Source organism: Blastomyces dermatitidis (assembly GCF_000003525.1).
Source record: "Blastomyces dermatitidis ER-3 genomic scaffold supercont1.7, whole genome shotgun sequence".
Classification (NCBI taxonomy): Eukaryota; Fungi; Ascomycota; class Eurotiomycetes; order Onygenales; family Ajellomycetaceae; genus Blastomyces; species Blastomyces dermatitidis.
This window is the reverse complement of record NW_025544780.1, coordinates 3,325,004-3,349,412: the sequence shown is the minus strand read 5'-3', so window position 1 is coordinate 3,349,412 and position 24,409 is coordinate 3,325,004. Positions and strand designations below refer to the sequence as shown.

The 24,409-nt window shown below is 39.4% G+C and overlaps 6 protein-coding genes across 8 annotated transcripts; 4 read left to right on the top strand and 2 right to left on the bottom strand.

Moving 5' to 3' along the window:
* Positions 1–39: 39 nt before the first annotated feature.
* Positions 40–2,020, top strand: BDCG_07032. Of its 2 annotated transcripts, XM_045422797.1 has the most exons (3): positions 40–338; positions 1,411–1,667; positions 1,756–2,020. In XM_045422797.1, exons 1-3 carry the CDS (start codon positions 228–230, stop codon positions 1,763–1,765), a joined length of 378 nt encoding a protein of 125 aa, XP_045281931.1. In that variant the 5' UTR covers positions 40–227; the 3' UTR covers positions 1,766–2,020. The 2 variants fall into 2 exon arrangements, with proteins under 2 accessions (XP_045281931.1, XP_045281932.1); XM_045422798.1 differs by having other exon boundaries at positions 189–338; positions 1,411–1,760.
* Positions 2,021–2,226: 206 nt separating this feature from the next.
* On the top strand, positions 2,227–3,362 carry BDCG_07031 (uncharacterized protein; the record flags this gene model as incomplete). The annotated part of the gene is made up of 7 exons (XM_045422796.1): positions 2,227–2,259; positions 2,317–2,377; positions 2,450–2,526; positions 2,746–2,979; positions 3,038–3,106; positions 3,165–3,203; positions 3,274–3,362. The coding sequence occupies exons 3-7, from the start codon at positions 2,499–2,501 to the stop codon at positions 3,360–3,362; spliced, it is 459 nt and encodes a 152-aa protein (XP_045278362.1). The 5' UTR covers positions 2,227–2,259; positions 2,317–2,377; positions 2,450–2,498.
* Positions 3,363–3,584: 222 nt separating this feature from the next.
* On the top strand, positions 3,585–4,291 carry BDCG_07030 (uncharacterized protein; the record flags this gene model as incomplete). Its single annotated transcript, XM_045422795.1, has 5 exons — positions 3,585–3,696; positions 3,752–3,856; positions 3,912–4,020; positions 4,072–4,175; positions 4,236–4,291. The coding sequence occupies 5 exons, from the start codon at positions 3,585–3,587 to the stop codon at positions 4,289–4,291; spliced, it is 486 nt and encodes a 161-aa protein (XP_045278361.1).
* Positions 4,292–12,357: 8,066 nt separating this feature from the next.
* BDCG_07029 lies at positions 12,358–15,789 on the bottom strand. Of its 2 annotated transcripts, XM_045422793.1 has the most exons (4): positions 14,387–15,789; positions 14,194–14,303; positions 13,587–14,107; positions 12,358–13,509 (listed from the first exon to the last, which is right to left on the bottom strand). In XM_045422793.1, the coding sequence occupies exons 1-4, from the start codon at positions 14,550–14,552 to the stop codon at positions 12,642–12,644; spliced, it is 1,665 nt and encodes a 554-aa protein (XP_045278360.1). In that variant the 5' UTR covers positions 14,553–15,789; the 3' UTR covers positions 12,358–12,641. The 2 variants fall into 2 exon arrangements, with proteins under 2 accessions (XP_045278360.1, XP_045281930.1); XM_045422794.1 differs by having other exon boundaries at positions 13,587–14,303.
* BDCG_07028 (uncharacterized protein) lies at positions 15,546–17,595 on the top strand. Its single transcript, XM_045422792.1, has 4 exons — positions 15,546–16,420; positions 16,486–16,778; positions 16,837–16,968; positions 17,176–17,595. The coding sequence occupies exons 1-4, from the start codon at positions 16,236–16,238 to the stop codon at positions 17,307–17,309; spliced, it is 744 nt and encodes a 247-aa protein (XP_045278359.1). The 5' UTR covers positions 15,546–16,235; the 3' UTR covers positions 17,310–17,595.
* On the bottom strand, positions 15,851–19,723 carry BDCG_07027 (ATP phosphoribosyltransferase). Its single transcript, XM_045422791.1, has 5 exons — positions 19,452–19,723; positions 19,359–19,393; positions 18,788–19,270; positions 18,524–18,661; positions 15,851–18,424 (listed from the first exon to the last, which is right to left on the bottom strand). Exons 1-5 carry the CDS (start codon positions 19,466–19,468, stop codon positions 18,189–18,191), a joined length of 909 nt encoding a protein of 302 aa, XP_045278358.1. The 5' UTR covers positions 19,469–19,723; the 3' UTR covers positions 15,851–18,188.
* Positions 19,724–24,409: the final 4,686 nt, after the last annotated feature.

The following is a 24,409-nucleotide window of genomic DNA, read 5'->3' as shown; positions in this document are numbered from 1 at the left end:
ACTCACGTGATTGACCATTGCTCCGGGGCATCTCCATACCATACCTCTCTCTTTACCTTCAGACTGTTTAAGAGATATAACCTTCTTCCTTCTCCTCCTCCTCCTCCTCTCTCATATACTCCTTTGATTTTTGATTTTGTGTTTGCCTTTGCTTTTTCTTTTTTTGTCTGCTTCCTTTTTGCTGTTTTCCTGTTTCTTGACGCCCCTTCTTTCGTTGTGTAGTAGCCATGCCAGGCCTACACATTCCGGGCATCCCCACTCGGCCAAACGACAAGGCCGCTAGGAAGCGCAATGGGCCGGCCTTTACAACCTTCCCCCATCGCGTGGCCTACAAAGACGTAAGTATATCACACTCGTTTAGTGATTCTGTTGGTTCTTCGATACGTTCATCTGCTGTTGCTTCGTCGTCGTCTTCTTGCTCTTACTCTTCTTGCTCTTCTGCCTCTTCTTCTGTTGAGTTCGTTCCTCGTCCTGTGGTTGCCGTCCCTCGCTCTTCGGCAAGCACTTCCACCCGCTACGCTCCCCTTGTCGTCTCCCGTTCTCGTCCTCAAGCTGGTGAGGTTGCCCGCCCCTGTACCCCTATCCCTTCTCCACGGTTCTCCACTCGTTCGAAACTGCAGCCCCTATGTTCCTCTTGCTCTTCTCCGTCGATATCGACCACTTCTTCCCAGCCTTGCCCCTTCGTTATCCCCCGTACCCGTCCCAGGGCTGGCGATGCCCCAATTCCCTGTTCCCGTTATTCCGCTCGTTTCCCTTCCCCTACTCGCCCCTCTGGTCCTACTCCCTGGTCCAGAGACTCCACTCTCTCAAGACCACAATCCCTCTACAATTCCACTCGTTCCCCTCCCCCGGCCCGCCCTTCTGGTCCTATTCCCTGGTCCAGAGACTCCACTCTTTCAAGAACCCATTCCCTCCGCAATTCCACTCGTTCTCCCCCTCCAGCCCGCCCTATCCCTCCCTCTGCATATTCCACTCTTTCAAAACTCCAGCACCTTCAAATCCGCCCTCGCTATTCCCGGCCAACCTCTGCCACTTCCACCCGCTCATCACCAGCTCCCCCAACCCGCTCCGTTCCACCTTTTTCCGCTGGTTCCTCTTCTAGCACTTCCATTCGTTCTGATTCATTCCCTTCCACTCGTTGTTTTATTGCTGCTGCTCTCAAAGCAGTTACCATCCGCTCCTCACCAGCTACCACTGCCTCTCATGTTTCCACCTCTACCTCCGCTCGTTCATCTTCCACCACTTCCACTCGTTCTGCTTCACTCATTTCTTCTCCCCCTCCCCCTCCCCCTCCCCCTCCCGTTCGTTTTAACTGTGCAGGTGACCGTCTCGAGGCTGTCCGCGAAGTCATCCGCCGCCACCGCCGGGAGCACGCGCAACTGTGTGCTGACAGTTCGAGTGCTTCAAAAGCCGTTTCTTCCAGCCATGGATCTGACAATGGCAGTGCCCGTGCTCGCACCTCCTGTCGACGAAACGTTAAGCCGGCTAAATCAGTCCAGTTCGGAGGCGTCACGGTCCACGAAGTCAATACATGGATTAAGCCGGGTGTACATACCCAGCGAGACCCCACGACAATCGTCGGCAAATTGGTTGGCTGGTCTGTCACTCCCCTGGAGGAACCGGAGGACGACGAAGACTGTAAGTATACGACTTACTGGGGTGGACAAGTAAGTCAACTTACGCACGCTCATTTACCCGGAAAACCCTGCGGACGCTCTTTTTGCTCCTGGAACGACCTCGCCAACGTTCGGAGAGACCTTTGTAGGGTCGCTCGTCTGGAACCCGACAATCCTTACACGTCGATCCGGACTCGCCTTGTTTTCGAAGAGTTCAACAGAAGAAGAGAAAATATGAGAGGGCACGGACATTTCCTTCTGTGATTTGAAGTGCCCTTCTCACCAAAAAAATTTTAAAAACGAAAAATCATCCTAAAGTATCTCGGACGACAAGTCCACTTCCGTTTTCGCACATTCTTTTAGTGATCACACTTAATATGCATGTTCTGCTGTGTTCTGGCCTGTTTTGCGTTTTCAGTTTCGCTCTATTCGTCCTTCCTGTTTCGTTTGCTTTTTTTTTTTTTTTTTTTTTTTTTTTTTTCACTTCCCTTTGCTTCCCCCTACCTCTCCCCGTCATCTTTACTAACACGGTTTCCTAGGCGGGCGGGTTGGTGGAAGCCTAACGGTAGGTCGCTTTTGGAACTGCTGACTGGACAGGATAGTTAACGTACACGAATGGTGGCTACCGCTTGTGCACATTTTGGTATATCCTATCAACCCTATCGACTTCGGAATCTTCTGCTAACTTTCTCATCTGCAGGTCAGGTATACCGCGCCTCGATTGGCAGGATTTGTGGTAGCGCAGGATTTACCGCGACAACGTAAACCCACCCAAGCCCTTGCCCATAAATTTTCAGGAGCATCCTAACGGCTTTGTTCCAACGTGTTTATAGGTTAGGGTCGTTTTCTGTTCCCCCGCCGGTCGCCTCGAAAGATATCTGAATGGTGGCACCAGAGCTGCCGTATTCAGGTAAGTCGGCGCTCACTGTTCTCTTCTCCCTCTGTCTCTGCCATCATTGATTGCAAAGGCTGAACGTTAGTCACAGCTGTAGTGATAGATCTTCTTGAAACAGGTTTGCTTTCCCCGACCTATTGCCCACTTACTTTTGGGGTTTCTCTTAGGTAAAATATTCGGTAAGCATATATTATCCTTCCACCGGATTTTTAACGATTATTAACATGCTTGCAGACTCGATCCGCCTTTCAATCCACGCCGGATTGCATGCTTCTAGAGCTTATGGTGGCAACGTATCGGTCCCCGCAAGGTCAGAATTCCCCAACACAACTCGTAGTTTGGGCATGGAACTTATCATAACCAAAGGCGGCATGCAGAAATATACGCTTCGGAGCGTCAAGGGATATGGAAGATCATGGGATTATACGCTCCGGAGCGCAGTGGTGGCCCAGGAAAGCCCTTCGAACGGTCAGTCTTGTATAACCTGTTATGCTACAACGTCATCCTAACCATGTCTGTTGTAAAGGAATGGTAGACGACCAACGGGATTATACGCTTTGGAGCGTCGTGGTGGCTAAGGAGAGCCCCTTGAAAGGTCAGTCCTCTAGAATCCACTTTGTCACAATGCCATCCTAACCCCACCTGTTGTAAAGAAGCGAGATCAACGGGCATATACACCTCGGGGCGTCGTGGTGGGTAAAGGAAGTCATTCGAGCGGTAAGTCTCCTATAACCCCTTTGTGCCTAACTACGCCTTTCGCAGATACCGAACCGACCAAATTACGCTTCGGAGCGTCGCGGGCTACGGAGGAGAAGGGGCTATACGCTTCGGAGCGTAGTAGTGGCGAATGAAAGCCCTTCGAACGGTCAGTCTTCTAACCCTTCTAACCCATCATACCACCATCGTCCTAATCATGCCTCCTATAAATAATCGACTGAATTGCGCTTTGGAGAATCGCGGGCTACGGAGGAGAAGGGGCTATACGCTTCGGAGCGTAGTGGTGGCGAATGAAAGCCCTTCGAACGGTCAGTCTTCTAACCCGTCTAACCCATCATACCACCATCGTCCTAATCATGCCTCCTATAAAGAATCGACCGAATTGCGCTTTGGAGCGTCGCGGGCTACGGAGGATAAGGGACTATACACTTCGGAGTGTAGTGGTGGCGGATGAAAGCCCTTCGAACGGTCAGTCTTTTATGACATCCATGTCACAATCCCATTCTAACAACAATCCTCACAGATATCGAACCGACCGAACTATACGCTTTGGAGCGTCGCGGGCTACGGAGGATAAGGGACTATACACTTCGGAGCGTAGTGGTGGCGGATGAGGGCCCTTCGAATGGTCAGTCTTTTATGACATCCATGTCACAATCCCATTCTAACAACAATCCTCACAGATATCGAACTGACCGAACTATACGCTTTGGAGCGTTGTGGGCTACGGAGGATAAGGGGTTATACGCTTCGGAGCGTAGTGGTGGCGGATGAAAGCCCTTCGAACGGTCAGTCTGCTGACCCCATCATACCGCAAAGTCATACTAACCATGCCTCATAAAGAATCGAGCCGACCGGGTATACGCGTTGGAGCGTCGTGGTGACTACAGATCAATGGGGTTTGGCGCTTCGGAGCGTCGTGGTGGCTAAGGAAAACTCACAAACTGGTAGGTCCGCCCTTTTCACTGATATCTCAGTGTTCATCCTAACCAATGTCTCCTATCAAGAATCGAACCGAACCGATCGAATATACGCCTCGGAGCGTCATGATGGCTATATATAGCCAGGAACACGGTGAGTATTCCCTGCTATCGAAGTAGTAATCGCGATCTAATCAGCTTTCGTAGGTTCATATGACTACAGGGGGTCTACCCGGGCGGTGGGTGGGAGGAGTAGACCAGTTTCGGCCAACTTTTCATTTTCTTTCCGTTTTTTGTATGCTTTTTGTATTCGGCTGCCATTAAGGCCGTTGTTTAGTGGTCGTTTCATTCTTTTATTATTATTACCTTGTAGCTTACCGAAATCGCAAATATGCTGTGTTCCTCTCCGTCAACCATCCTTTGTAGTTTCAAGCCCCGGTTGGTGCATTTGAATGGGATATGTGTTAGAATCCATGTCATGCCCCCATCAACAATTGAACACCAATAGGATGGGCTTTTAATTGTACGAGGGAAAAACCTCCGCGCGTAAAAAATAGCTGTTTATACGCGGAATGAGAATAATGTTGGATGTCTGAGTGGTTATAGGAGGTTATCATACTCTGTAGTGGAGGAAGACTTTCTAAGGTTCTGTGAGGTTGGTCAATAGGAAGGTCAGGGCATTCCAATTGCAGGTGGGGGTAACTTTGGAACCCGGACACCAGAGCAGCGGGGTGGGGTGTTAGGATAAAGGGTGGAGGAGTTGAGACATTGATATGTATTATTTGAGAGACTAATAATTTGCGGAGCGAAGCGAAGCAAATATATGATGAAAACCCTGGTCATTAAAAGTGGAGAATTTCCTTTTTGGGGTTCTTGGCGCGAATACAGCCCACTGATTGGTGTAGAATTAAGTGAAGTGCAATTCCATGACATTGCACTATGACTTCTACACACTCACAACACATTCATCTTTCATCTCATCAATCATACCATCTACTCTGTACAGATTCTTGAATTATAGATCACACATCTCATCAACTACCTACTTTATACAGATTCTTGAATTATAGATCATACATCTCATCAACTACCTACTCTGTACAGATTCTTGAATAGATAACATATTTGATTAATCATCTCTCATAGATTCTCAAGAATGAATAACATGTTAAAAGCCTGCATTCACTGCTTATGAAACCAGTCTCTTGATCAATTCATTTCTTTACAGTGTTCTACTACTTCTACAGCTGTCTGTCTTCAATACTGCACTCAGAGAACTCAGATATTGTAATCTTCTCTTATTACATCTTTTCTATCACTGATTATCTCTTTATACTGTGTAGAACTGTAAATAGATATATGCAGTGAAATCAGATTCTTTTACAGTTACAGATTCTGTGATAAATGAGTCTAAACTTCTTCTATTATATTAACACTTCATGTAATTAATAGCAGTCTCTCAAGTCTGTGAACAGTCTATTGAAATAGATCTATTATCTGAGATTAAGTTTTATCACTGTGAGATTTATAGTTCTGATATATCTTCATTAACAGTGATCTGTAAAAAGAAAACTGTCATTCAAAGAGCTTATCATATTATCAGATATTATAGAGAATATTTCTTATTAACTTTATTCTTAACTCAATTAAGAAAACAGTTACAGTTATTATCTTTGATAATTAATTCATCTCTTAGTTCTGTAGATCTCTCTTCAGTCTTTTATCAATTATCTATATTATCATTCAATTCATTTTCAAGCTAATCTTATTTCACTTTTACAGATATACTTCTGCTGCAGACATTTTTTACATCATTTTTCTTACTCTTAACTTCTCAAAACTCTGTTTCTCAGAGCTCTACAGATCTGTTCATTAATTAACTCAATAGAAGAGTTAGTAGTCTCTTAATATCTCAGCACTCTATATAATCTGAAAGCTCAATTAATACATTAAATATAGAAGTTCTTATAATTCTTCAGAAATATAATCAGTTATACACTGCAATTGTCTCAGATTCTTCAATAAATCTTCAGAGTTCTACTTATCTTACAGATTCAGCTGTTAATTCTGATAATTGACAGTGTATACAGAAATTTTATCACATACTTAAAGATTTACAGATAAAGATCTGTAGCTGTTATTGAATTCACTAGTTCAGAATGAATCTTTAAGATAATATTTATACTCATTATTATACTGTTAATTTGAGATAGCTGTCTGATAAGCTGTTTTTATTCTTTTAAGAGAATAATCTTGATCTCAGTGATCTTAATTCAGATCTCTCTGTTCTCAGTCAGATTGAAAAGATGTTAATTTTACATGTACATGTCTTCATTAAGATCTGTCAAGTCAGAGAACATCAGTATAAGTATAAAGATTATATTATTAGCTTTCTTAGAGACACTGACTGTGTTTATAACACTCTCTCACTTCTTTCTAAGAATCTTGATATTATTATATTGAAGTCTTTAAATTCAAATGCAGATCTCTGCTTATAATATCAGTTTTACTGAGATTTCATGATTTATAAAGAAGCTGTTACTCAATGACTAATCTATCTCTGTAAAAATTATCTCAGTTATCAGAACATTGTGATTGATGAAGAGACTTGAAATCAGTTATATGAAAATAAAGATGTCTCTGATCAGATTTCTTTTCATAAGCTTGATAAGCAAGAATTAACAGCTGTTAAGAATGAGAATTATTTGAATCTTGATAACTTGAATATCTCATCTGAATACTCTGATGTTTCAGATCTTTTGATCTCACAGTCTGAAGTTAAGCAACTTCATCATGAACTTGAAATATCATAGTAAGAATAGATTGATTATCTCACTCTGTCTTTGACCTGTAATACACTACTTAGTGAGTTTAATAATACTCATTCACTCTTTTCTTAGGCCTTTTCAACACTTTTCTTATAAGATGAAGTTAAATTCATTCTCTCTAGACAAAGAATAATTAGTCTTGCAGATTATATACAGTTTCTTCTTAAATATCATGACAGCTGCTTTGTCTGTTATAGTTATTTTTAATATATTCTTTTCAATTCTCTATTCTACAGATAGATTAATAATTGAGATCACTTTTTCTACAATTAAACTGACTCTCTTATTAAGAATCTCACTCTAGAGAAGCTGCAGACTGCTTTTACTGCTGATACTTTACAATCTGTCACAATTTTAAATTCACTTATACAGTTTGCAGAGAGTCTTCATAAAACCTGTTCTTTTTAAGATGTAAAATGTTGTCAGCTACAAGTCTATGTTCAAAATATCAGATCTTCATATCTATTTCTTACTCTCTCAGCTGCAGATCATCACTGAAATGATCTGATATATCACTTTTCTAACTATGTTATTTGAAAGCACGGCACTGATCTTGAGAGATTGAAGTTTGTAAGAGATAGTATTTGTGACTATTTTACTATAGTCATATATTACTTTTATCTATAACTTACAATCTTCAAGGAAAAGATTCTAGACCTGAAATTCAAAATCCTAGATCACTGAACTTGTTATGAGTGATAAGACTGTGAATCAGTGCACTCACATAGTGTATTTTAGTGTAAGAATGCACTGAATCCTGAACTTGATATGAATGAAGACTTCTATCAAGCCTTTGCTGAATACTGAGGTCTCATTATTACAGCTGAGAATTCTGAGCCTAATCACACTCAGTCTGAAGATATACAGTTATCTCTTTCTCTCAGCTATTCTGATCAGATAAATATCATTGAATATTTATCTATGATTCTCAACTGTGTTCAATATCATCACTGTAGTGAAAAGTACTGCATTTATAAATACTGAGTCACTGATAATCTATATTGCTGATTTCACTTCCTGTATGAATGCTGAACTGACTGTGCTATTCTCAAATCTTTGAGTAGTAGATATTATCAGCTACACTCTCATTGTAACAACTCAATTCTCAATAACTACAACAGATTGATTACAGTTAGCTGGCTAGTAAATACTGATATTGCTTTCTGCACTGACAGCTGTGCTGTTCTTGATTATCTGTCTAAGTACATTGTCAAGACTGAAACAGATACAGAATTCTATTATCAGATTGTTCAATGAGTGATTTTAAGAATTAGTTCAAGTCACTCACTGCTCTCTACAGTTGTTAAACTTATGAATCAGCTCATTGATGAGTGTGATTAATCTGCTCAGAAGATTTATTATCTTCTTTTAAATCTTTCTTTATAAATGAGTTCTCATGAGTCAATTGCAGTTGATTGTCAGTCTGAATCTTAACATCATTATAGCTATATTCTTGAATCTGATGAATTACAATGTGATTCATTCTTTTTGAAAAAATATAAGCAGCAGTTAACTGAATTTGAAGATCTTTCATTTCTTGAATTTCTTCAAATCTTTTCTCACAGTCATTAAATTAAGAGATGTCTCTGTGTAAAACTCTGAGTGTTAATCTACTTTTCTATTTATCAGTTCAAAACTGATTCAGAGAACTATGCTTGTGTCAAACTTCTTCTTCATTATTCTTTTTATTAAATTGAAGATCTCAAGATTGTTGATCTTCTCACTTCTTGATTCTCTTTTACAGAGATCTTTAATTATTGTCATCTTTCTTATAATCACTCAGTTGATGTCTATGATGAAGACATGCTGAAATCAGAACCTGAGTTTGAAGATGATCAGAATAATGAAGAGAAGCTTAATCTCTCTTAAGTATTACTCATTTATCAAAACTCACAGTGTGATAATAATGATCTCATTGACATCTGAAACTGTGAACAGCTTGATCATTGATTCTTAAATTTCAACTATGATTGAAGCTCTCATGTTAACACTTATATCAATCTTGATACAGAATTTTGAAATAATATGAAGATCAACTTCTCTGCAGACACTACTCTTTATAAATATGACTCTCTCAAGACTCTAGACTCTGATCAATATCTTCTTCATAACACTATTCTCTATCATTATACTGAGATTCTTAACAGTGAATCTCTAAATTCTTTGCTAATTAATCTAGATAATGAAGATAACACTGATAAAACTTATCTGATTATGATTTTGTCTACAACTCTTTAAAATCTTGCAGAGGCTCAAGATCTCTCAATCTCAATTATTCAAGTCATGTCAACTGATGTAGCTGCTCACTTCATTAACACTTGAATCTTACATACATTATTTCAGCTTCTTATACACAAGAACATGCTATATGAACTGTCTAATCTTTAAAATCTTTGATCTTTGCAGGCTCTTTTTAAGAATGTTCACTATCTGTTAATTGATGAAAAGTCAATGATTGATTTACAGCAACTTTCATAGATTGATCAGGCCTGTTATTACATATTCTCTCACAAGAATGCTCATTTTAATGATCTCAATGTCATTCTCAGTGAAGATTTCTACCAGCTCTCACCTGTTTTTCAAACTTCACTCTATCATAACAGATATATTGATCACAAAGAAGATATTCAGAGTTATTAAATCTACTTGACTTTTAGTAAAATCATTCAACTTACTGTGATTCAATAATAAGTGAGTGAAGATGTCATCAGCTGTCAGTTTCATAAAATCTTGAAAAATCTTCATCTTAATCAGTTAACTCTGAATGATTGAAAGTTTCTTTCAAAGCATGTGCAGGCTCTTATCTCTTATGAAGTCTCAGTCTTTGAGAATGTAATTCACATTTATGCAAAGAAGTATCATGTTCATGTCTATAATGATAATACTATTTGAAGCTGTAAACAATCTGTTATTAATATTCAGGTCATAAATATTGATATAGATACTTCTCAGTTAGATTCTAATAAGACTGACAATCTTCATCAGAATCTTTCTCTCTTTATCAGCTGCTGAATCATGCTTCTACAGAATATTTGAATAGACTGTAGTCTCATTAACAGTGCTCTTGAGACTCTTCATAACATTGTATAAAGTTCAGATGTGAAGAATCTCTGTCAAGATTCTTCATTTACACTGCTAATCAATTTTGACAAATATGACAGCTCTGCTTATTTGAAATGAGAGAATCTTAAACTTGTGCCTATCTTCTTCAGCTGTTATGACTTTTCTTATATTAATCAAGTCTGCAGCTGTATGCAGTTCTCTATTACAGTTGTATATATTATTACTGTTCATAAATTTCAAGAATTATCACTTAATCAGACTGTTCTTGATATTTCTGAGACTGAATTTCAGACTGATCTCACATATGTTGTGATTTCATAGATCAAAATATATCAAGATCTTCTGTTCAAATAACTCTTTGATTATTTCAGATTTTGCTGACCTGATGATAAAGTAAGCAGAAGCATGTAAATATGCAAGGTTAATTATACAAGATATCAAAGTCAATAGATAACTAAGTTATATCTCTTTTCTTTTTATATGTCTCTGTTAATCTATATTCTATATAGCTTCATCTGCTCTTTATTTCATCTTTTTCACAGTTTATATTTGATCTGTTTATTCACTTATTCTTCATTGCTGTAAGTTCTTTATTCTCTGTTCTATTATTCTCTCTGTCTGTTCTGCTTGCAGATTCACTGAATTCAATCATTGAATTTGATAAATTTATTACAGCTGATTCTATTATAATCACTGAATCTGAGAATGAGTAGTTAGCAGTCTACAGAAGATATTGAAATAATTCAGATATTAATTTATATAGCTCAGATTTAATATAATGACATCTTTGATCTGAGAGATCAAGAATCTTCTGAGACCTGTGTTATTAAAGTCTGTATTGTATTATATAATAAGAGATATTGAATTCTTACAGCTGTCAACACATGTATGAGAGAAAGTGAATAAATCTCAGAGTATTCTCTTTCTCTTTAAAGAATTTATCTTATCTCTCATCTCTTATCTCTATCAGCTGTTTTTTTTTTTTTTCAGAAATCATGTCATTTATCTCTATTAATTCATCAGAAGTTCAAAAAATCATTAATACTATTATTATGACTGAAAACAACATCTTGAAACATATTCATTGTAAGTAAGATTCTTAAAATGATGAAAATTGCAATTCTAATGATTAGCACAGTTCTTAATAATCTTGTTCAGTCTGCTGAGCTGTCAGCTGTCAATCTCATTCTCAGTTCTGTGTCTGTGCCTGCATCTGCCTCTGCTGTGTCTGTTAGTTCTAGATTATCAAGTTAATCATTGACTTATTTAGCTGAAAGAATGTCTGAGAAGCTGTTAAAGAAGCTACAGACTCTCATCAAATTATTCTATACTTATAAGTCAGTCTTATGAGAGAGTTATCAGATTAATACAAAAATTAATACAAATTATAAAGCTCTTCTTCTATAATTCTATAGTGCTGTTTTTATGATTCTCTGCAGTCACTGTATTAGAGAAGAAGACTCTTTTATCATCTGTATCAGTGCTCTGAATCAGTGTTATAAAGCTTGTATTAGTTGTTATTATAATAACACTGAAAGTCACTGCTCTTATCATAGAAGTGAGTCACTTTTTAATATGAAATATATCAATTTCAATACAATTAACTAATAGTTATATATAGTCAATATCAGTAAGAAGAATGATAAAGTGAAAGAAAAGAAATAGAAAAATGAAAAGAGAAAGAAAGTTAAGAAGAAGAGTTTATTTAAGAAGCACTCTGTGACTGAGAATACAGAGACTAGAGTCTTGAAAAAACAGATAACAAGTGTTGAGTCAGTTGATAATTGTGATATTGAGATTTTAACTCTTCATATTGAAAATGAGACTCTGTGCAAGAAGAATGCAGCTCTGAAGATTAAATTCAGAATTATTATAAGCCTTCTTCAGATCACTCAAACTGTTCTTGAGAATGATATATAAGTCAGCAGAGCAGGGCAGAATGTTTTTTATTTTTTTTCTTGCTTAGTTAGCTGATGCTTTTGCACTGAAAAATGAATCTCTATATGTTTTTACAGTTCTATCCCTTCTATTATTATTAATAATAAGCTGTAAAATCAATCTTGCAGGGTCTTCTGTTTTGAGCTTAGCTCTGCAATGTCTTTGCACACAGAGGCTCGTGTGCATTAAGATATTTTAGAAGTAACTATGCAACTATTAGTGGTGGTGTTTGAAAAGCTGTAATCCTGCGTAGGTGTAGTTAACAGATTTGGAGCTCACCAGGCGCAGTTAACTAGTTAGTTAAGTTACCCTAACTAGTTATGGGAAAAGAACTTCGGTGCCTAGCCTATCTACACGCCAAGCCCCCAAAGGCAATAAGCGGGCGCTAGAAAGTTTCTTATATACGGAATAAAACTATGATGATATACTACAATAGACGATTTCACTTATTATGTTACGGAGAAGCCTATAATCGTCTGTTTGTCATTCAAGATAACCTCCCCCAAAATGCACCTACTAGCACCATGTATCTAGAAGATAAAAACTTTCCTCAAAAGCTTAGGTAGACAAGGGGGGAAGAAAACAGATTAAATCGGGCAGAATAACAATAATGGAAGAAGAAAAGAGGAAACATGATAACAGCTTCTATGATAAACCCTTAGATCTATTGCCCATGGATCTCCCGCGGGTAGTCGCCCCAAGGTGAGGCTGGTGAGGACAGTGAGGACAGCGAGGACACATCACCAGGGTTGGAGAAGTTCTCAATCACGGCGTTGCTGATATACGGCTCCGGACTCTGGATTTGGAACCCGGGTGGATAAACAACCTTAGAATTTGGCTTTCGCTTGAAACATTTGCTGCCGCCTCGTTGATAGTCGAGGCCGACATACGCGTCAATTGCCTTCAGCCCGTTGGCGAGACAAGCTGGGTCATGTCCCCGCTGGATGAGTGTCTTGCCACTCTTATCATAAAGATATAGCACACCAATCTCAGCGAAAAGCTCGATATCTGCAGATTTGGAGTAGTGTGTTGGCCAACAAGAATCCTTTGCTTTGGCAGTTCGGAAGGTCTCGCTCGCATAGAATCCTCGGTCAATGCAATGGCTAGCCTCATGCATATATACACTATCTTGCGCTTCGCCGAAGATCATGACCATATTCCAGGGGAGAACAGCGGCACCACCAACAGAGCTATGTTCGAAGGCAATAAGGTGAATCATGTGGCTCCGCAATCCTGGTGGCAGCTGGCCAACTCGCCTGATCACATCATCCAATGACTGCTGTGCATCAGAACAATGACAGATTACCCAGGGGTCTTGGTCCGGGCAGTCTTCGTAGGTGACATTAAAGACATTAAGACGCCTAGGTTCGCACCGGGGCCTCAGGTCATCATTTGACCTCTGTGCCCGAGCCTCATTCCAGCAAAATTCGGGATAGCCCTTGAACTTTGGCCAATACACAACTTCTGCAGGCCTAGAGCCTGGCACGGGATCCGTGTTGAGTACTTCTATTCCGGCTGAAAACAGAACACTTCTAATACATTTATTAACCATCACAATTTTTCTAATGGGGGATGGGAAAGGGGCCGGGAGGACATGAGCTCTCTTTACCTGTACTTCACGAGTTCGGGCGCTTTCTTGTCCGGGCACTGGCCTGGTGCATCCCACCTCTGATCCAGAATTGCTCCAAGGACTTTGAGTTGATTGCTCATGCAGCTTGCATCAAATGGGGGAGTGCCTTTGACAAGCTTCAAATATGCCGCGACTGCAAACCCTTTCTCTACTGCATCTCCCAATGACCCATCCCGCTTCAAGGACTCCGCAGCACGTGTATCAGCCACGCAGGTATCGGCATTAACAGCGTTCAAAAAGGTTTCATAGGGAACGCCAGGCCCACCAACCCACAGTGCTGCCAACGCTGCTTTGAGGCCATCAGCTGGGCGAAAATATCCTCCCAACATCACGGAATGCTTATTATGCCACCTGAAGCTCAGGCCTCGTTCGATATTTGCATTGAGAAGGTCAGAGATCACACCGCGGGCACTTGATGGGAGGCGGCCAAGTAAGTCAAAGGTAGCTTCTCTGCTAATCTCTGCTTTGGCGCAGTGGCCAATAACCCAGGGCTCAGGACACTAAGGTGCAAACTCGGGTTAGGCAACTGAGGGTACGTGAACTGATGAGGGCCACACATGTAGGAGAGAATTGAAGGGGTTCGCACATCGGCATAAGTGACATTGTAAACGGAGAAGTCAGCTCTACAGTAGTGTCGACTCTCCTTCTCGTAATAACTCGCAGTCCAGGTACTATCTGGCGGAAGCCCTTGTTCAACTGTAAAAGTAGAGATGGTTAACGTATAGCTCACCAACGCTACATTACTAAGATCTGCTTGACGGAGGCCGGGGATGGTTTACTCTCATATGTGGTCCATTTCTTATAAGTATACTTCTGCGGAGCGGGTAGGCTAGCGTCGAAGGTGGAATCAAAATCGAGGACATTTTTAACAAGTGGATCTTTGATGATCTGGGCACTTGCAAGCCCAAGCAACATCAACGGGCATAGTAAAGAGAGGACGACCATCTTGCCCTGCTAGGCAAAAGGAGACGGCAAGCACTTGCCTTTGACGGATAACAATGTCCAAAAGTAAAGGATAGAGTGTGTAAGGAATGGCAGAAAAGTTGGATTCAGAGCGGGCCCAGCTGGGTATATATGCATTTTCCATACATGCTGAGATTGCACGAAGCAGTGCAGGGTAGGATGCCCACCCCATTTTGCATTACGACCGTTGAGATGTCCATCGAATCCTCCGTAAGTTTAGAATCTCAAAGTCGCCGCAACGGCCAACACCAGCAGGCAGCATGGCGGTCTAGTAGAAGGTGTAGTGAGAGCTTCCGAACTTGAGTAGCTAGGATTCTAGCAGTGCGACACTGTCAGAATATGAGGTTGGGGACCCGGTGTTCCTCAAGGATTGCTGCTTTCTTGTTTAGTAGCCCAATGGGGCGTTCCCCCATCACTTGCTGACGGGGCAAGTTGAGAATAATTATGGCTGCATCAATATGTCTTGTATCCCCATATAGTCACAAGAACGTCAGCGCCTTGTGGCCTGCGTGGAGTCATCTGGACAAGCGAAGGAGTGCCTTGAAACACCCATCCTTGCTCCAACTTCGCGTATTCGCTAGGCTGTATTATTATTGAGGGATCAAGAGCGATAACCTAAATATCTCGGAGCCTTTTGAACAATTGACAGGCGCAGCGGACCCTGCGGAGAGTTCATTCATTGTTCCTGGTGAGATCCATCAGATTCAGCAGAATGTTTGAACCGCACGGGATCCGATTTCGAAATTCAAACAGGGATCTACCGCGAGTTTATAGCAGGGTCTCAATTCCGAGCCTGCCGAGATCAACAGTCTTGAGAAACCGAAAATATCCAAAGTGCAAGTGTCTGGATCATTATTTGCAGCAGGAGAATGCACGAGTTCCATGGAGAAAACAGCGGCCGTTACCAGAATTTCCCGCTAACGTTAACTACCAAGGAACGTGGCGTTTTAAGTTAAATTTGAAGCCTGAGTTCTGCCGGAGTAAGGAGTACAGGGGTCCATAGTGCCGCAGCGGGAGCGTCCGGTTCTTCCGTTGCTTATTATTATATATTATTCTTGAAGGCGTTGATGGATGAGAAAGAGCATGGAGGCCGAAGCTAGATTCTGTAGTAGTTGGGCCCGAGATAGTCTCGGCAATAATACGAGGACTTTCGATTGATGCCCTGCATAGGGCTAGTGATTAACTACGCTGCGTAGACGTCTCAAACCCGAAGATTCCTGAGAAGGCCTGGTCTTTTTATGAAAATCCTCCATCCATTGCTCTGATAGCTATGAAACCAGACAACGCAGCGGGATACGACATTATTGGAGCTGGCTGGCAGATAACTTATTCCCCTGACGGGTAACTTATCGTTGTCAATTGACAGCACACCGTCCTCAAAGGCGATATCCGACCAAGTTCAACAGCTTCAAAAGACCGAGTATCCTTCAGCATCGGGCTGGGGTCATTGTTCAGCGGCCTGTTGATGGACAGAACCAGGAACGCTTGCCGAAATTACATGGCGGGTCTCAAAATACAGGGTTTTATTAGCTCCATCCAACCTTGTCTTATCCCAAGTTAATATCCAGCAAAGAATACCCTGTCCTGTCGCAACTGGGTGGCCCCTGTCAGGTTCATACGCAGTAGGCTTCGAAATCACTCCGTCTTTGATCCTATGTACGCAGTATGAACCATGGTGTTGTCTTCCCTCGGATTGCCAAGGATAGCCCTCGCCATCTCGTCTACTCCGTAGACAGCTGTGACTGGCTACCATCAGATAGTGAATGCGATGGTTTGGATGGGATATTCCATTCCAAAGCCTGCCAGACGAATGTTCGAGTCTTCAAGACCCAAAAATCACGAAGCATGGAGTCAGTGGCTGCCTGCTGAAGAATATCGTCAGCTCCGTCCCGGATGCTAACTGCCTCACTCTCAGGCTCGTGCATGAACTGACTGCCCTTCGAACCCTTGTTGGACCTGCTTTCATAGCTTCGTTGGTCATCCCTAGTATGACGCGAAGCTCCTGGCGCGCTGGTCAAGGGGTCCGTGGTTGCAACATCATGAACACCACCTCACGGACACCGCCCATGTCGCAACGGTCCTCGCGGATGGATCTCTTGCTGTTTATTCGTACTATGTTTCTTATCGTCACTGTACTGCTGTTATTCCTGTTCGAATACTTCTCCAGCCTGCCCAGTTTCTTAGTAGTCTATGAAATGGTTATAACAGGTTGGAACTTGATCATTAGCCTATAAAATCCTAACGGAATGCCTGAGAATCCTTGCAGAAGGTAGGGTACCCTCTTCCCATCCATCCTCCACAAGTTCAGCCGCGCTATTACCCCATCAAACAAGGCAGAGAAATGTGTCCGTGTCGGAGGATTACATTGTGTCTCTCGACCTGCTAGAAGGAACATACTGTGTAGCTGCTCCCCGGCACTAGTTCCTTCGGTGCTCCTCAGAACCAAAAATGGCTGTGATATCAACACGATTCAGCTGTTCGTGGTCCGCGTTCCGTGTTCGGGAGCTGTCAAGTCCCGTATCTCGCTCAGGATTTGGGTTTGGGTTATATTTCCTCCGTGAGAAGAGGTATCCGTTCTAAAATTTGTCCTGAGAAGCTGCAAAAGCCATATCTGTCGAGAAATCCGCTGATTTCGAGGAGATCGTGGTACGCTCCTTGAGAGGCACGCCTGCGAATGATGCTCGGAATATTCTGTTCCAATGCCTGCTTTTCAAAGTGTTGACAACATTCGGCGACTAACATGATTAGTTTTCTCTCTTCTCATGGAGAAAGTAGAGAAACAGACTTTCGTGGGAGCAAACTATATCAATGTAATTACCGTGCTTTTCTTCTAGCTTCTGCATCTATAGAAACGCGCACATACTACGGACATTTCAATATCCGCGGAATATTCGCCCCTACGTCATCTCCCCCAGTATATTACCTCTCGCATCGGGTGTATGATTGGAACAGCGGCAAATTAAAGGGCGATGCTCGGTCATATTGCACGACTGCGATCCTCAATACGAGCACGAAAAGAGAGTTGAATGGAGTACCTGCTCCATACCAAATGGACTCCAGGCGAGTTTGGGCAGTGCAGTGCGGATATGAGTGAAGTACTCGCGCCAGACATGTTGTTTCTATCATTTTTTATAATCTCCACATTTTTCCTTCGCTTTCTTCTCTTTTCTCTTCTCTCTCTACGACGGATGTGAGTGCATGATCGTTTATTTTGCTCTGCTCTGCTCCACAGCTTTGTAATGTTCCAGATCATTAAAGAGAGCACCCGGTGTTGTGCGGACAGTAGAATGTGGTTTAACATCTTAGCAGCAAGCATACTCCAAATAATTCAATCAAGGACAATTAGATTTTAGTCTATGACTCCCTCTATTTTTATATGTCCCAGATAGATAGGTTCCCACCCACGATGTGTTGCCTAGGTAAATCCAAGTCAGTTTTTCCAAGCTCATGAATGACCCAGCTTTCCAAGAAAACCCAATGAGCAGGATATGGAGACTTTTGGCCTGATATAGTGCGTACGTACTGCTAAGGAACTAAATAGAAATTTCAGATTAATAAACCGTCTATGTGTTCGTTCTTAAAAGAAGAAATAAATTTCCCAAATTTCATCTCCACATCTCATCTCGTCCTCGAATTAGAAATACTCAAGACCAATATATCCGTTGCGCCAACAGCGGTCAACTTATCCATGACCGTGGCGATGGACTTCTTCTCTACCATGGAGCTTACCGCAACCCACCCAGCGCCTTCGATGGGGGTTATTGTTGGTGCGCGGTTGCCAGGGGTGATCTCGCATGCCGCCTGTAAGAGGGGGCGCGGGACGTTGTACTGGCAAAGGACGTATTTTTTGGCGGCTAGGGGGAGAGAAGGCATCTAGTCAGAATTCATTTCGTCCCAAAATATTTGATAGTACAAATAGGGAAGTTAGGGGGATAGATGTTGGGAATACTCACTGATGACACCACGTATTCTGGATTCGATGAGACTAACAAGTTCGTGATTTGTGTTTCGGGATTTGACGAGGACGGCGGTGCTGTCGACGACTGTGCCAATGGGCCTTAGCCCTGCGGCTTTCATGGTTTCACCCGATTCTAGGGGAAGGAGGAGTTAGGGTATTTAAACTCAAGGAGTTTGAAAGGGTGCAACCTGAGCGCAATCAGGGGGGGGGGGGGGGGGGGGGAAAAAAAAAAGAAAGAAATAAAAAGATGGTAACACACCAACTAAATCCACAATCCCATCCGCAACACCCAGGGCACATGCAGCTTCTACACTCCCACCAACGTATTTAACCTTCGTAGTCGGCGTCTCCTTGCCCTCCAACTTTGTAAAATACGCCTGCGTCAGGCCCGTAAAGCTCGTGACGACATTCTTCCCAACCAATTCCTTTGGATCCGTTATGGATCCCTTCTCGGGGACCTGGACTTGCAATTTGCACCCGCCGAATCCCAGATCGAGCATCTCTTCTAAACCGGATACCTTACCTGGCAGGAGATTGGCGTCATGTTCAGCTACTTGGTCACGACCGGTGATGCCCAGATCGACACCGCCCTCGCCGACGAAGGTGGGAATATCAGCTGCGGGGAGGAAAATGAGGGCAATTGGGAGGTTTTTCACTAGGGCGATGTCAAGGCGGGTTTCGCGGCGGAATTGGATGTCAGAGCCCACAAGGAGGTCAATGGCGGCTTGCTGGAGACGACCCTCTGTTGTGGATTGTTAGAAGTGTCTATTTCGTTGTAATTGAAGGGGGTCCCAGATATGATGTTGTTGGGGAGGGAGTGATTGACTTGCTTTTGGGGATCGCGAATCGTAACCGGCCTTCTAGACTTGCATTTATTTAGTAAACTCCCATATAGAAGAAGCAGACATAGACAATGCGCTTACTGATTGACAAGATCCATGTTGCTGGAGGAGGAAGATATGCGGAAAAAGTGCGGGTGTTAAACTGAGGGGGTGGTTTTTCCCTCGTTTGAGGGAGGAGAAGGATTACTGTACGCTAGTATAGTTATAACTACTCCGTGGAGCCCGCAAAATATCAATAATGCAGAAGTTATCTCAGAAGCTCAGCCACTGCCCAGGATATTGCTGTTTAACAGTGAATCAATGATTAGTCACTCTTTGAAGCTAACTCAATAGATCAGATCTCATGATTTTTACAATTATTCTATGCAGTATGCCAGTATCATACAGTTTCATACTATTCAGTATCAGAAGAAACAGTTTTTATTTATTAGCAACACAGAAACAATTTACTTCATTCTATTTATAAGTGAGAATAATAAATTAACTTTATCTATTCATTCTATATTATTTTAGAGTCTAGAATAATTAATATTCTCATGAGTTAAAATAATATTAATTTTTTTATAATCTTTTTTTTTTTTTTTTTTTTGTGATTTTGATTAAAGTATCAGATTTTAACTTGAAGTTAATTCATATAAATATAAAGAATATTTTAATATTTTAATAATTTCAAGTTAGAAAAGCAATTATTTTTAATAAAATATATATGTATTAAATATTAATTTTTTTAAGATAAAAATTATATATTTCTATTCTTTTTCTCTTTAACTACAATCTAAGACAAGCCTCAATCGCTCGCTTGCGCTCGCTTATTCAGCTTGAAAAACGCGCTGTTTAATTTCTCAGGCAAATGTAATGAGATATGAACAACTGCATGTGACTTGTATAGGTGAATTCCATGTAATTCACAGCTGTGATTCAAAGGTTGCTTAAGCCAGCGTATGTTTACAGGCGTACGCCGGCTTCTTATATATTGTAATATCATACACTAAATTAATTAGCAGCTGTTATGACCTCTTTACACTCATACACTAGTAGTTCAGAAGTGACTGTATTATTATCTGATAGTTGTATATTCTTCTGAATCACATTCTTTCTCATCAGATTCAGTCACACTCATGTGATTATGTTATATATTCTAGCTTCATGCAGATTAGCTTGTTACTAGCATTTCATAATTATGTGATCTATCTCTGATTTAACTAGTATTCTGTGTACACTCTTATAAAGAAACTTTTACTATATTACATTACTTATTCACTAACTTTTTTCATTCTTCAATCATCTTCTTCATTATTATTGAATGTTATCACTATTTAAGATTTCTACTTCTTCTTCTATTTAACTCTTTCTATCTGTTTATCTATTACATTGTATGTGTTTCTGACAATGATCTCTCATTCTTATAATAAGTGTTATTATAGTGCTCATATCAGGCAGTTTATTAGCAGTAAGTGTAATACATTGTGAAATATAATCAGAACTTGTTTATCTTCTAATAATTATCAGAATGTATTATCATGAATAATATATCTTCTTTATCTTCTTATACATCTCTGACTGTTTTCTTCTTAGTGAGTTTCTGATTGTGTTTTCTGACATAATTTTGCATGAATGCAGATGCTGATATGTTTGTTTTTATTCATGTAGAATTTTCACATATTGACAGATTCATATCTGCTAATAATAGTGAACTCAATATTGAATTATTGATTGAGAACTTGAAGAATGTGATAATAAAGAAATTATCTGTGTTATATATAACTGAGTCTTCTGTGTCTCTTTCTATTTCTTCTGCTACTTCTTTCTCTGCTATTTCTTCTCAATCTTCTACACTTATCTCTGTGTCTGATTCTTCTGCTTCTGCTATCTCTGTTTCTGTGATTCTCACTTCTGCTACTTCTGCTCTCACTGCTGTCTTCTTCATTACTAGCTTTTCTCATTTCAAGAAGATGTTATATAGACTTAATAAATCATGTTTCTCAGTATGTATGCTTCTGCTCTTCTTGCTGATCTCTAGAATAATTTATTATATGAAGACAGTGTATAACATGATTATCTGAAGCTTGATCACAGACACTGATTATTATGTTTATTTTAAATATTTATAATGAGATAATTATTTATTCATTTCAGAGAATCATCTCTCTTCTTAATAGTATTAAGATTGTAAGTCTTTTTCTTTTTATCTTTTCTTTCTAATGCTGATTTTTCTATTCTTAGAGAAAATTATTATAAGTTTTATTATATATAAAGTTATAATATTCACAGATATCAAGAAACTTTTCATAACTGTTAAATTCAATATTATAAGTATATCTGCTCTAATGAATATCTTTGATATAATTAATCTATATCAGTCTATTCTCTGACATTTATTATCTGACTTTATGATGCAGATGAAGAATATCTATGTTTTCAGAAATAAGAACATAGATGTTGTACTCTTTTACACTTATAGATGTGAGGCTTGTATGTCTTGTCTAAGATATTATTATGAAAATAAGCTGTTCACACACTGTATTCTGCTTTCTGTATTTCTCTGTGTCTCTCTCTCTCTTTCTGAGAAGTCTCATGTATGCTGTAATTACATGTACAATTCTAAGATCAGTGAGTGTTTATTCAGTAATTATTACTTCTGCTTTTTATAGTTTTATACACTAATAATAGTTCTTAGTTACTTCAGTGTCAGAGACTATTTTAATTGAAGATGATAATACTGCTAAAACTATCTTCTCTTACTTTCAAGCTTCTCTTATCACTTTCTCTTTCTTCTCTGCAGAGAAGGTTGTGTGTACACTGAGTTATAAGTATTCAGTCTCAGATGACTTCTGTTATTTATTCAGTTCTATGTCTTCTTCTTCTTCTATTTCTTTTATCTCTGTTCTCTCTGCTCTGACTTCTGATTCTGCAGGTCTCATACTCTTCTTCAATTTCTCTATGCATATGTGTGTGCATTTCTATATTGACATTTCAGTCAATCTTGTAATTAATGACATTAATGTTATATGCAGAGTGATAGAGAAATCAGAGACATGCATAGCATTGTTACAAGAGTAACTTACAGCTCTCAAATTTCTTACAGATCTCAAGTTTTAAGATTTTCTTTTTTGATGTTTTTTAAATGATGTGATGTTGGAAATAGATTAAATGTGTAGTATATAAAAATGAATGAAATATGTATAATAACATTTGTCTTTTACAGCTGACTCTTATAATTGATAATCAATTCATTATTTCTTTTCTTACACTTTTTCTTTATCTGCTAGTCACTACTCTTATATAATCTCTATATAGTACAGTGTTTAATGACTAGATTCAGCAGCTTTCATCTTTTATAATTCTGTCTTATGTATTATACTGTCTCTCTTCATCTGCTTAAATTACTACAGTGAATAGCTTATTAAAACTAATCTTATCTGATCTCTGAGCATTCTCAGAGATTAAGATAACTTGATCTCATATATCTATGAATATTTCAGATAGTTCATTCTCTGTGATCTTTGTAATTGAACTGATGTAAACAGTTGAATTTAACTCTGAATTTCTTTTTCTTCTATAATCTGACTCACATGCAAGTCTGCTGCTCTGAGATCACTCTTTACTATATTACACTCACTGTCTGTGATATGTTATTGTATAATCAGCTACAGTCTTATCACTTATTAAAGTGTGATATCTGTCTGATTTCTTCATTTCTTTTCATTCTTTTCTTATAATTATGAAAAGGTCAGAATAAGTGAGATTATTTAGTTTATAAGTATCTATGATTTCTCTTACTTCATAAAACTTTTCAATTATAAGCTTCTTCTTTTTCAACACTGATGATAGTGCTGTAGATGACTATAATTCACTCAGATCTTACATCTTTACTTTTATAAGTTATGAATCATTGATTAAGTTGTGTAAGACTCATTCCTCTGATTCTTTCAATGCATACATTCTCAGAGAATGTGATTTAAGTATTTTATATAACTCAAATCATCTAGATTGAAACTTCTCAGAACTCTCATTGTGTATGAGAACTTATGTTCTTATCTTGAGACTTGATTTCTTAACTAGTGAGTCTTGTATTCTTTTTGATTGAATTGCTCAGTTCAGGAGTAACTCATTAGCTTTTGTGTATGTGTGACTGATCTCTTTCAATCTTGATTCTGCATCTGCAACTGTTGTGTCTGCAACTGCTGTTTTCTCTCTCATCTTTTTCAAAGCATTCTTCAGAATGTGCGGATACAATTTATACAACAGGTAGAATGATGAACACTTGAAAACTGCATGCTGTTGAATCCGCGTGGTCAGTAGTGCCTGCCTGAGATATTCATCTCATAGTCTTGTAGGCTTGCTCACTAGATATTTTATCAGCATGTTGCTCAAGATTTCATTCAAGTGTTTCATCTTCCTATTCATTCACAGATAATATGATGTTGTTCTACAATGTCTTGTCTGTAACTGGCTCATGAAATGCCTCATCACTTCTTCTACAAGGTTCACACTGTTATCAGTTATTATTATTATTATTATTATTATTCTTCAATTATAGATGTATGCAGTCAGAGACTATGACATCTACCTGAGAACTTTTAGTTCTCAGGGTTTTTTCTATCTGTAAAGTTAACTATTATACATTCATCAATTTCAGATATGCAAAATCAGAAAATTCCAGCTCAGAATACAAAAACTGTTTACAAATTGCAGTGTTTTAACATCTTCTGATACTTTGAAATCATTTGACAATATCATGACAAAGGAAAAGAGAACACAGTCTTAAAGATAGACACATTAAATAGATAGACAGAAAGAAATTGAAAGGAAAAGATAAAGTAAAGAAAGACTGTAACAAAACAAATTATTAAAAGATAGTATATAGCTATTTTAACAGACTATATCTGATTAATTTCCTCCTCTTCATATTCAGATAATTCTGAATTTAGTCATTTTCTTGTAGCTGCTTGAGTTTCTGATAGAAAGTCTATTAAATATTTAATTCCTGTCTCAGTTGAGAATAAGAATCTCATATTTAATTGATTTAGATTATACTT

Bases quoted from the DNA above. Each gene is read 5' to 3' on its own strand.
- BDCG_07032 (XM_045422797.1), top strand. From the start codon at position 228: ATGCCAGGCCTACACATTCCGGGCATCCCCACTCGGCCAAACGACAAG. The intron at 339-1,410 runs GTAAGTATATCA...GTGCTTCAAAAG, and splicing joins ATCGCGTGGCCTACAAAGAC to CCGTTTCTTCCAGCCATGGA.
- BDCG_07029 (XM_045422793.1), bottom strand. From the start codon at position 14,552: ATGGTCGTCCTCTCTTTACTATGCCCGTTGATGTTGCTTGGGCTTGCA. The intron at 14,304-14,386 runs GTAAACCATCCC...CTACTTTTACAG, and splicing joins GAAATGGACCACATATGAGA to TTGAACAAGGGCTTCCGCCA. The intron at 14,108-14,193 runs GTGCGAACCCCT...TTTGCACCTTAG, and splicing joins ACAATGTCACTTATGCCGAT to TGTCCTGAGCCCTGGGTTAT.
- BDCG_07028 (XM_045422792.1), top strand. From the start codon at position 16,236: ATGAACCATGGTGTTGTCTTCCCTCGGATTGCCAAGGATAGCCCTCGC. The intron at 16,421-16,485 runs GTCAGTGGCTGC...CCTCACTCTCAG, and splicing joins CAAAAATCACGAAGCATGGA to GCTCGTGCATGAACTGACTG. The intron at 16,779-16,836 runs GTTGGAACTTGA...GAATCCTTGCAG, and splicing joins CTATGAAATGGTTATAACAG to AAGGTAGGGTACCCTCTTCC.
- BDCG_07027 (XM_045422791.1), bottom strand. The intron at 18,662-18,787 runs GTGTGTTACCAT...TCCTTCCCCTAG, and splicing joins TGGGATTGTGGATTTAGTTG to AATCGGGTGAAACCATGAAA. The intron at 18,425-18,523 runs GTGAGTATTCCC...CTCTCCCCCTAG, and splicing joins CAGAATACGTGGTGTCATCA to CCGCCAAAAAATACGTCCTT.